This window comes from Marmota monax, unplaced genomic scaffold (genome assembly GCF_021218885.2).
Source record: "Marmota monax isolate L192 unplaced genomic scaffold, Marmota_monax_Labrador192_F-V1.1 WCK01_AAM20220418_F8-fsc00141, whole genome shotgun sequence".
NCBI lineage: Eukaryota > Metazoa > Chordata > Mammalia > Rodentia > Sciuridae > Marmota > Marmota monax.
The window spans coordinates 1,094,535-1,105,499 of record NW_026692981.1 but is presented as its reverse complement, the minus strand read 5'-3'; the positions used below and the strand labels follow the sequence as shown (position 1 = coordinate 1,105,499).

General features: G+C 48.7%; 1 protein-coding gene across 2 annotated transcripts; it reads left to right on the top strand.

Moving 5' to 3' along the window:
* On the top strand, positions 1–7,366 carry Hfe (homeostatic iron regulator). Of its 2 annotated transcripts, none has more exons than XM_046452418.2 (6): positions 1–119; positions 2,661–2,924; positions 3,095–3,370; positions 4,080–4,355; positions 4,481–4,594; positions 5,399–7,366. In XM_046452418.2, the coding sequence occupies exons 1-6, from the start codon at positions 35–37 to the stop codon at positions 5,437–5,439; spliced, it is 1,056 nt and encodes a 351-aa protein (XP_046308374.1). In that variant the 5' UTR covers positions 1–34; the 3' UTR covers positions 5,440–7,366. The 2 variants fall into 2 exon arrangements, with proteins under 2 accessions (XP_046308374.1, XP_046308375.1); XM_046452419.2 differs by lacking the exon at positions 1–119 and adding an exon at positions 184–729.
* Positions 7,367–10,965: the final 3,599 nt, after the last annotated feature.

The window sequence follows — 10,965 nt, the reverse complement described above, 5'->3', positions numbered from 1 at the left end:
CGCAGAGGCGGAGTCCCAGGCGCGGCCAGGGGACATGGGCCCGCGAGCGCGGCGCGCGCTGCTGCTGCTGCTGCTGCTGCTGCTGGTGCGCACCGTGGTCCCGCAGGGGCGACCACCGCGTGAGTGCGGGGCTGCGGCCAGCAGCGCGGGAGGGAGGGGCGGCCCGAACGGGCTTTGCTCGGCTCGTGGGAGCTTGCTGGCCGCGAGAACTTAGCCCTGTCCGCCGCCCCGTCCGCCACCCCGTCCGGCCCGCGCAATCTCCCGCCCACACCCCGGGAGGGAACGCCCGCCCCCGAGGTGCAGGCGGGGTCCCTGGACCCAGCGCGCGTCCCCCTCCCCGGGCCCCGCGTCCCTGCTCTGGGTGGCGTTTGGAACCTCTCGCTCGCTCCCTCCCCGACGGGACGCTTCGGTTTGAAGCTCCTAGTTCCCCGCTTGGCCGCCCGCGGCCTGGGGCCCGCGGCTCGCCTCGGTTCTGACGTCCCTAACGCCGGCTGCCCCCGTTCGTGCGTCATCGCCTCTGGACCTTGGCCAGGGCGCTGCTCGGCGTTTTCGCGCCCGGGCGCGGCGCAGATTGGCAGCCACCGGCGGAGGGACCCCCGGGGCGCGGGCGGGACTCCACTCTCCGCCGTCGCTGTGAGCGGGTGGCGGCCCCGTCCCGGGAGCCCCCTGAGCGTCCTGCCTCGGGTCCTCCCGGGCTCCTGGCGCTGGTCCTCCTGTTGGAAATACCAGGTACTTTAACGAGTTAAGGATTGAGCCCAACCCGGTGAAAGAGCATCGCCTTCAGCTAAGCTTTGATAGTGGTATAATAACGGACGCCAAATAATGAATGCCATTTTAGCAGTGGACTCAGTTTTAAGCCACATCAGATCTGTGATTTTTGACTGCCATTGTGCCTTGGGAAATAGGAAGTATTAATAGGTTCCTTAGACAGCTGGCCTCAGGTTAAATGACTCTTTTCTGTTCAAAGAATGTAAGCAATTTAGTTTTCTGATGTTAAATTCGGTACTAAGAGTGGCCCCACTCTTAGCTCCTGTTGACTATCTAGTTACCTAACTGGGCACTCGGTGCAGGACAGTTACCTACCTTAGCACATAGTGGGAGGTACTGTGTGTATTGTGTCCACATTTCACAGACACAGGAGTGAGGCATGGGCCGCTTACAGGTGACTTCGTTCAAAGTTACACCAGGCTTTGGTGGCAAAGCCATGTCTCCACTTCATCCTTTTGGCTCTTTACCATTATTGTAGGATGACTCGCAGATTCCGACGTTGAACAGAAATATTCGTTGTTCAGAAGCATAGAAAGAATCTCAATGGTGTGTTGTACTGTTCTAGGCCCAAGGGGAGAGCAACACAAAGTTGTCTTTTGTTTTTGTTTTCCCTGGGTCCCTGGGGATAGAACCAGGGCCTTGCATTTGCTAGGCAAATGCTCTGCTGCTGAGCTACATCCCCAACCCCAGAACTCAGTCTTTGCCCTCTGATATTTTTCATAATAGACAAATGAGCAGAAAAATACACAACATGGGATAGCTGCTGGGTTCTGTGAAGATGTGAAGCAGGGAGGTCAGGGCTGGCCTCTCTGTCACTCTGGCATTTGAACAGAAATCTGAAAAAAGTAAGGTTGACACTGGGACTGGTTGGGAACAGAGTTTCCCAGGAAACCAGGAAACTGAGTGGGCCTGGCAAGCTGGTCGGAGCAGGTTTTTTCAACACTACTCAGCGTCCGAGGGAACTGTCCTGGGCACAGCAGGACATTAGCAGCATCGCTATTTTCTATTCAGTATATGCTACTAGGAGCAACACCCTCCTCCCCATAGTGACCACTAAATATATCCATATATTGCCAAATGTTCCTGAAAGACAAAATCTCCTCACTAAGAACCACTGGGTTGAAGGAAGAGGAAGGAGGACAGGACTACCTAAGTCAAGGTCTCAGGACCACAGGCAAGGTCATGCAGCACCCCCAGGCTGGCGTGTGAGTGGGCTCCAGCAGATGACACGGAGGCAGGTTTTTAAGGGAGACCAGCCTGGAAGCCATACCTCCTGGAGGCCAGAAATGATGGAGTGCTGAGGCGGGGTGTGTGGGGACGTTGATATTCTGAGTGTATTTTGAAGGAAGTCATTGAAGGACTATGCATGGCATGAAAGAGCCAATTCAAAAGTGACTCTTTTTAATTATGTTACTCTATGTTAATTTAACTGGACGAGAAATGCAGTGATTGGTGAGGCTGTTCATGAGATGGCGAAGGCAGTTTGTGGGGGAAATCAAGAGCCTGGTTTTGGACGTGAATTTGAGATTTGAATCAAGCAGCTCTGCTGGAAAAAAGCTCCAATGGGAGCAAGTTCTTGGGGACTTGGTTCTAGAGAGCTGTGAGCAACCATCCTAAGCTCAACCACCAGGGCTGGAGATGCCTTTGGGCTTCCCCAGGGTCCTGGCTCCTGGAGAAGTGGCCCAGGTGTGGGAGTGGGGTGGGGGCAGCGTGGTGGGCAGCCTTGTGCAGCACAGGGAGCAGCAACAAGGGAGGGCAGCCAGGGCTTCAAGCCCAGGGAAGGCGGCTGTGTCTCTCTCCTCAGGGTCAGGACCAGAAGCCGCTGGTGGTTGATGATGCTCTGCCTCCCTTTTCCCCCTGCCCCCTGCTGATGGCCTTGGCTCTGTCTGCAGGGTCCCACTCTCTGCGCTACCTCTTCATGGGCGCTTCAGAGCTGGACCTTGGGCTGCCCTTGTTTGAGGCTTTGGGCTATGTGGACGACCAGTTATTTGTGTCCTACAATCATGAGAGTCGCAGAGCCGAAGCCAGAGCCCCTTGGGTCCAGGGCAGGACCTCAAGCCAACTGTGGCTGCAGCTGAGTCAGAGCCTGAAAGGCTGGGACCACATGTTCACAGTGGACTTCTGGACCATCATGGACAACCACAACCACAGCAAGGGTACGTGGAGGGGCAAGAGTACTTTACCACCGCAGGGGTGCATCTGATGGAAGGAGCTAGAAGGCAAGGGAGAGGAAGGGAGGTTTCTTCCTGAGTCGACTGGGCCCTTGGGGATGTCGGGGCAGGAACCTACCCCTTTGGTGTTGGTAACAAGGCTGGGGTTTTGCCAGAGTCTCACACGCTGCAGGTGATGCTTGGCTGCGAGGTGCAAGCAGACAACAGCACCAGGGGGTTCTGGAGGTACGGGTACGATGGGCAGGACCACCTGGAGTTCTGCCCGGACACACTGGATTGGAGGGCAGCAGAGCCCAAGGCCTGGCCCACCAAGCTGGAGTGGGAAGTGCACCAGATTCGGGCCAAGCAGAACAAGGTCTACCTTCAGAGGGACTGCCCCCAGCAGCTGCGGCAGCTCCTGGAGCTGGGGAGAGGCATTCTGGACCAGCAAGGTATGCACCCACGTGCCCCACGCTCTGGAGGTAGCAGGAGGGGGACCCAAGGCAGGGGATCCCTCCTGAGATTTTGAAGTGGTTGAAGTTGTGCATCTCTCTCAATGTTCTAGAAAGGGTCTTCCCAATCCTAGGGTCTTCACCTTATAATTGAGATAGACCATGCAACCTCCGGTCAATGGTTTTAGTTGTTTTTTTTCATGCACATGACTTAAGAGGAAGTGTCTGAGGTACATGAATTCCTGGGCAGGAAAATACCAAGTGGGGTGATGTATCGGGGCAGCAGAGTCTCTTGGAGATTAAAGGTACTTTTACAAAACATGGCAGTAACTGCTGCAGCCTGCCTACCTTACAAGGCCCTTTCTTACGAGAATGAATGCAGGGTCGATCCAGAAGAATGGATAAGCTGTATTCAGTCATTTTTGATCCAGGTAAAAGGAGACTTCACCTGTCAGAACAGAGGACATGGGTAACAGTTATACATATTTTCATAGTAGGCGGGGGTCAGGCTTATATATATGTAACTGATCTCCAAGTGTCACTGCCTCAGACGTAGATCATGGAAACCATCTTAGAACAAAGGCTGTCCCTGCTGCAGTCTGTTCTCTCTGAAGGGTGCGTTCCTCCAACCTTTGGAGGGAAGTGAAACCCCAGTCTTGCTGGCAGGATGAAAGTCCCCCTGTCCTCACTCTTCCTCTTTCTTGTCAAGTGCCTCCATGGGTGAAGGTGACACGTCATGTGACCTCTGCAGTGACCACTCTGCGGTGTCGGGCTCTGAACTTCTACCCCCAGAACATCAGCATGAGGTGGTTGAAGGACAGCCAGCCACTGGATGCCAAGGAGGTTGAGCCCCAGGACGTGCTGCCCAGTGGGGACGGCACCTACCAGGGCTGGGTGGCCTTGGCTGTGCCCCCTGGGGAGGAGCAGAGGCACACCTGCCAGGTGGGGCACCCAGGCTTGGACCAGCCCCTCATGGCCACCTGGGGTAGGTGCCGGCTGGGCTGAGGACATCTGCTGTGCGGGCAGGGGTGGTCTGGGTGGCGTCAAGGGCGGGGTCTGCTGGGGTCAGGGTGCTAGTCGTGGGCTTGAACTTGCTCTGCTTTTTTTTAGCACCCCCGTCGCCCAGCACCTTGGTGATTGGGGTCGTCAGTGGCACCATGGTTTGCATCCTCGTCGTCTTTACTGGAGTTTTACTCCGAACTCTAAGGAAGAAGCACGCCTCGAGTGAGTAGGAGGGGGGAGGTGCTGGGCCTCCTCCCAGGGTGTCCTAGTCCTGAAGGAAGCAGGCAGGGGAGCCCCGTCCTTGGGAAGCAGGAAGGGAACTGATGGAGTTCTGGACTCAGCAAACACCTTTGAGCAGGTGCTGTTTTACAAGTGCTGTTTAAGTAACAGCCGGGGCTTTGAGGCTGAGGAAGTCACTACCCAAATCCTGTAGGGGATGAAATCCGTAGTAAGTAAGTACCACTGAGGAGACCCCTGAGGCCCAGCAGGTGTGACTCGAGTGCTTCAGGGTGTCCAAGGAAGGATGAGTCCTGTCCGCTAGGGTCAAGAATGGCTCTGAACCTTGACAAAGTGGGATCTTTAGATGAGGCCGAGGATCACAGGGTCTACACCGCTGAGCGACCACTCAAGGAGGACCATGTGGGCAGGAGAGCAGTAGTCACTGTGCCTTGCCCCTGGCTTTGCATTCCTCAATGTCACCAGTTTGACCCTCTGGACTTCTGTCGTGGGGGGAAAGATGGGAAGACAGAGTCCTGGGCCTGCAGAGTCATGAGCGCTGGGCGTCAGTGAGGGGACACAGCAGGGAGGACCTGGCTGTCCTTGGGGTGAATGGTTTGATGGGAGGAGGGAGGAGACCAGGTAGAAAGCAACAAACAGTTCCAGACCAGCCATGATGGGGCCTGAAATCCAGAGCCCTGGTACAAGTGGTCAGGGATGCGATGGGTGAACGGGGAAGGGAGGGACAGGAAGAGGCACAACGCGGGGCCTGGTCTGTGTGGCCTGCCCTTGGGCCTCTTGTCTTCACAGGAGGCGTCGCCAGGGACTACGTCTTAGCTGATTGCCAGTGAAGCGCAGCCTGCTGACCTCCTGCAGGGAGGAAGGAAACACAGCCAGACTCAAAGACAGGGCGCACTTGTGGACTCCTCAGTGTTTGGGGACAGAATTGGGCCTACCAAACAGAAAGTGCTGCAGAACTCTGCTCCAGTCTTCCCTGCTCACTTCCCCAGGAGGTTTCCTCCATCTGTGTCTTGGTTCCTGCATGACAGCAACCCCAGGCTGTGACCTGTCCCCCAGAGCTGGTCCTCATAAATCTCAGGCTGACTGTGGAGACTTCCTTCATCTCCTCTCTCGCCTCAGACCCCACACACCTGTCATCTCATCTCCTATATGCGAAAGAGGGCTCCTTACATTTTAGAGACTCTGAGAAAAGCCATGGCCCTTCACCCCAGGGTGTGCATATTTGAACTCCTGTCAGAATTTTGCCCACATATTCTCACACCCAGGACCCACTGGGCTTTCTCTAAATCCTCTCTATTATCCAGTGTCTGTCTCCACAGCCTGGTTTTGTTCCATCAAAGTGTGATCTGGGACATCGCACAGTCGTGGAGGCTGTGCACTGCACCACTGAGGGGGCGCCTCTCCTGGCCAAGGATGGCTGTTTGTGTGCAGTGTGATGGTTTTCAGCAGGGGAGAGGATTAAGGAGGGCTACCTTTTTCTCATTTGCACAAAGATATCCTATAGGTTTTCAGAGTTAAATGGCACCTGCCTTTGTGATGCCTGTTTGGTATGCTGACCCAAAGTACCTTGTCTTGTTGTTCTGACAAAGGAAATCACCACGAGGATGATCATAGTAATGATAATGAGGCTGACACTTGTTTTCCAAAAGTGCCTGGTGTCAGTCTGTTCTGAGCCTCTGCTCACATGCGTTACTGCGTGCAGTTCTTATACTAATCCTACAAGGTAGGTACTGTTATTCTCCCACCTGCCTTTTAGAGGAAGAAAGTGAACTACAGGGCATCTTGCCACTTGCCAGGGATGGAGATGGCTTTCAGACTCAGTCAGTCTGGCTGCTTGACCTTCACTACATGTGGGAAGGACCCGAGTGTGGTCCCTCACTCCTATGCTCGTCTTTCTGACTCTCTTTAACCCCGGTAGGAGGACCGTGATTGGTGTGTTCAGTCGGTGGCTGTACTGGACTTGATTGCGTCCACCTTCAGCCATTGCCTCTGGAGTCAGAATCCTGATGTCACTTCCCTCTTCAGACTAGAGCAGTATTTCTCATTGTTAGCTGAGAAAATGGAAGCTGTCAGGCAGCTTGGAGGACACCCAGGCATCCTCCAGGGGCCGCTGGTTCTCATCCCCAGTTATGCACATCCTAAAAAATCAATCTAACCCGGTCACTTTCAAACTCTGGGAAAGTGAGTCATCCAAGCGTGTTGGAGAGTCATGTAACCATGTGTCCATAGATCTCCATCCAGGTGCCACGGGCCTGCTTTCTGTTGCCTCATACTTTTGGCTGCAATGTATACATTTGGCTATGTGTGCTGTGGCACTGTGGGAAGGCAGGTGCCTCAAGAAACCAAGCACAGCTCAAAAGTTTAAAAATGGTAGGCATTGAATTTGAGCAGAGAATCTCAACTTTAAAAAAAAAAAAACTTTATGTTTTTCTTCTGTTTATGAAAGTTATATAGAAGAAAGTAAAATTGAGCTCACTGTAGAAAAGTTGAAAATGAAATTAAAGCTACCATTCTACGAGCAAGTGATAAACTGTATTGACGACTCATGTATACTGCCTTTTGCTGCATTCAAGTATATGATGAATTAAATACACACACACACACATGTGCTCACAATTGTGGTGTTTACGGCATGATTTTACTAATATTGTTCATCATGCATATAATTAACTGTTCATGTAGAAGACATTCACATTGCTTTTAATGTTTTTTATGTTTCTTTCCATGGAATACTTTCATTAAACTGTGGTTGCTGAATTGATTGTTTTTATTCACTGTCGAGACATTATCATCTAATCATAAGACATTGGTTATTTTATCTTCAAACCAAGCATATTTTTAAATAACTAATACTAAACTCCAAACAGAATGCCCAAGGGCATCTCTTATCCTACCTCCTGAATGGATGTTACAATTAATTCTGCAATGGCTTGTGTTGTATTTGTTTTGTCTCACTCAGGCTAAAATTTCTTGAAACACCCTAGTCTTCACAAGAATATGTGGATTAATCAGAGACTGGCTTGTTAATTTTTTTCTACCATAGAAATGATAAAGCGCTATTTTCTTTCAGTGTTTCTTAGTTTAATTTTTCTGGCTTTGTTCATAACTTTTAAGGCCAGCTACATTTGAAAAAATTGAAGGCCTATGTCTTTTTTTTTTAATTTGTTTTTTTTAGATATGACAGTAGACTGTATTTTGATTATTATACATATATGGAGTACAACCGGTTCCAATTGGATTCCACTCTTGTGGTTGTATATACTATGGAGTTACATTTGTCCTGTAGTCATTTAGGAGCAAAGGATCCTTGTGTCGGGGAGGGGAAGAATAGGAGACCCACATTTTAGATTCTGCACCTTTCGCCTTTGGCAAAAATTCAGCGGGTGAGTTAGGGAGATGGCGCCACCTGGTGGCCGTTAAAAAGTGTCACCGTGTCACGTGTCTGGGGGTGCTAGCGGGTGGGTGAAGGTGAAGGGTTCAAAGAGGGCCTTTGCAAGGAACATTGGCAGAGAAAAGCGTCTAAAATTAGAGCGGGGGAGGTGGGGGACAGATTCCCGCTGTTGCAGCGGCTGGAATCCCAGGTCACTGTGAGCCGCGTCAGTCCAAGTGCGGTGACTGAGGGGGCTTGCTGGGCCTCAGTTTTGGTGCTGAGTGTGCTTTATGTATGGTGAAACTGGCACACTTAAAAGCAACCTCTTTCAGTAACTTGCCAAACTTTCTTATAAAGTTGTTTTTCACCCCCTGTTTCGGTTCTAACCACACTCTGACTGAATACTGCCTGTCCCAGCAATTGGCATGGCTTTAAGCATTAGAGATGCTGACGTGTGGGCAGGTATTGTAGACTTGGGGTCAACCCTGTAGACTTAGGGTCATAATTTGTTCTTCTCCCCTTTGCATCAGGAATTACTCCAACAATGTGATAACATGTAGAATATAAATACAATATGAAAACACTTCGCAGGACAATTTTATTATGAAGCTCGGCTGCTTCCACAAGGCCGTGCGGCATGGCACAGATGCTCAGCATTCTGTTTCTTAGCAGCAGTTTAAGGAGTGCAAGATCCATGTGGTGTATCTTGAGTAGATGCTTCTCTATTGCCTGTTTTTTACCCAGATGTATTTGCATCCTCAGTAGAGTCTTCTGTGGCATGAATGCCTTCTAAAACTATTTTTATGCTAGTTCTTGTTACTTACTAGATATCAGCCTTTTTTTCTGAACATTAATGTAATTCCTCCAAAGAACCCTGTGAAGAAGGAACTACTGTTGTTCTGTCACCCTTATTTTGATTTTAGGGAAACCAAGGCACAGAGAGGTTATGTAACTTTCTGAATCTTACACAGGTAGAAATGGGGTGCTGCAGTTTCAATCCAGTGAATCTGTCTCAGAGTCAAGCTCTCAACCCCTACACAATACTTACCTTTGCATCCAGAAACATGTGTGGCTCTGTTCCTGTCCTCTTGGGGTATAACCCCAAGCATTCATCTGCTGCTGGGTAGCAACACTTCGATGCTTCTATCCTGAGGATGGAATTTGTTTTAACATTTCAGAATTTACTATAGCCCTATAATTTTATCAGAAATATTTTGAAACATTTTTTCAGGTATGTATTTTTTTTAATTTAAGAATTTTTTTCTGTAGTATAAAAATTTCTACCTATTAGATTCACATTTCCATTTATTCTCTGTGTCATTTCCATTTCTTTTCTGTATCATTCAGACCTATGATGGACATGAGAAATATTGAATGGGTAGTACTGAAGCTCTACAAATAGTTTTAGCTACCAGATTTGTGGAGGAAGTATTGTTGTTATTTTTGAGAAATCAAATTATGGATTTGAGTCCTAAAATTCTGAAAAGAATTTTGGAATCTTCAACACACTCTTTAGAAGGTAACTACCAATCTTTGTATAGACTTCAGTGCATGTCTTGTCAGGTAACTTTACTCTATAGGTACAAGGAATGTCCTAGGTCCATTCCTTAAGCTGAGTTGCTGCACTGGACTTTGATAAAACAGTTAATAACCAACTTCACGACTTTCCAAAGAGCTTAACCACCTGTACAGGGGCATCTTTTTAAAATATGGATTTAACTATCAATGGTCTTTCTTTTGTCTAAATTTGAGTTCCCAATTAGAGCAAATACAAAATTCTTTCTTTGGGCTTTACGTGTATGTGATTAAGAAAGTATTCAAGAGAATTTTGAAAATCAAATGTATTTGCAACCAAGTTTATAAAAATTTTGAAGCAAATGTTTATAATAACTGTCGAAATAACTTCTTTAAAAAGCAGTTCAAAGCACAGTAATAGTGTTCACAGGAGTGTCCACACGAGAGAGCAGGCCCAGCGAGTACACATGAAAAAGAAAATCGGACTGCAGAGAAAAAGCAGGAACATTTTCTTAGAATGTTTACTTTAGAAGAGTAAAGAGGGGAAGAAAGGAAAACTGGGAGGTCCGTAGTGCATGCTACTGAGCCAAAGATGTGCCAGTGCTGATGGCTGACTAAGCCAGGGAAGGTGAGTCTGTGCTCTTAGCCAGGGTGAAGGCCAGAGGCTAGAAAAGAGAAACACTCTGAAGCCCAAGATGGGTCTGAGGTGAGCCAGCATCTAGCAGAGCTGTCTGCCCAGACCAGGGGTGGGGTAGGGGTGCTGACTGTTTGGGGGGCTATGGGAATGTTTTAAAGCCCAGGAGGTCTGAGCCCCTAGAGACTGTGCTTGGGCACTTCCATCATTGAGATATAGCTCCAAGGTGTTTCTAACCTGGTGTTTCTTTACTTTTCACTAAAGAATAATTATACACTAAAAGTCATAGTGAATGCTGGACAGCTTTTGTTGAGAACTATTTTTAAAAAGTTAACTTGGTTATCCATTAACTTGGTTATTCTGATGGAGTTAGTGGGGGAGGCGGCAGTCTGGACAGTATGTATTTTTAAAGATTAATATTATAGTTTTGTTTGAGTGCTTCATATGTTCTAGTAGCCACGACCCGTTTGCAGAGTTTTTACCTGAAGGGCCTAGTTCACAGGCTGTGTGAATAGGGTTCTGGTACTCTAGGTTCACCCAGAAGGAAGAGGAAAAGGAAAGGAGAATAGGGAACTATTTATTTTCAGGAATGAGCCTTCCTTCTCCCAAGCCATGATCAGGTACTACTCTTCCTGGAATAGAAAAATCCATTTTTAATACATATCTACATATATATTTATATGTGTATATATACATATGTTTGTCTATTTGTTTGATCTTTTTTTTTTTTTTTAGTCTCTGTCACTGAGAAAAATTAGAACAGGGGATATTTGAAATAGATAATAGAAAAAAAAGAAACAAATTAAATGTGAAATAATAGTGAGGTTTATTAACAAT

Coding starts and splice junctions, on each gene's coding strand:
- Hfe (XM_046452418.2), top strand. CDS start 35: ATGGGCCCGCGAGCGCGGCGCGCGCTGCTGCTGCTGCTGCTGCTGCTG. Junction 120..2,660: donor CCCGCAGGGGCGACCACCGC/GTGAGTGCGGGG, acceptor CTCTGTCTGCAG/GGTCCCACTCTCTGCGCTAC. Junction 4,356..4,480: donor GCCCCTCATGGCCACCTGGG/GTAGGTGCCGGC, acceptor GCTTTTTTTTAG/CACCCCCGTCGCCCAGCACC.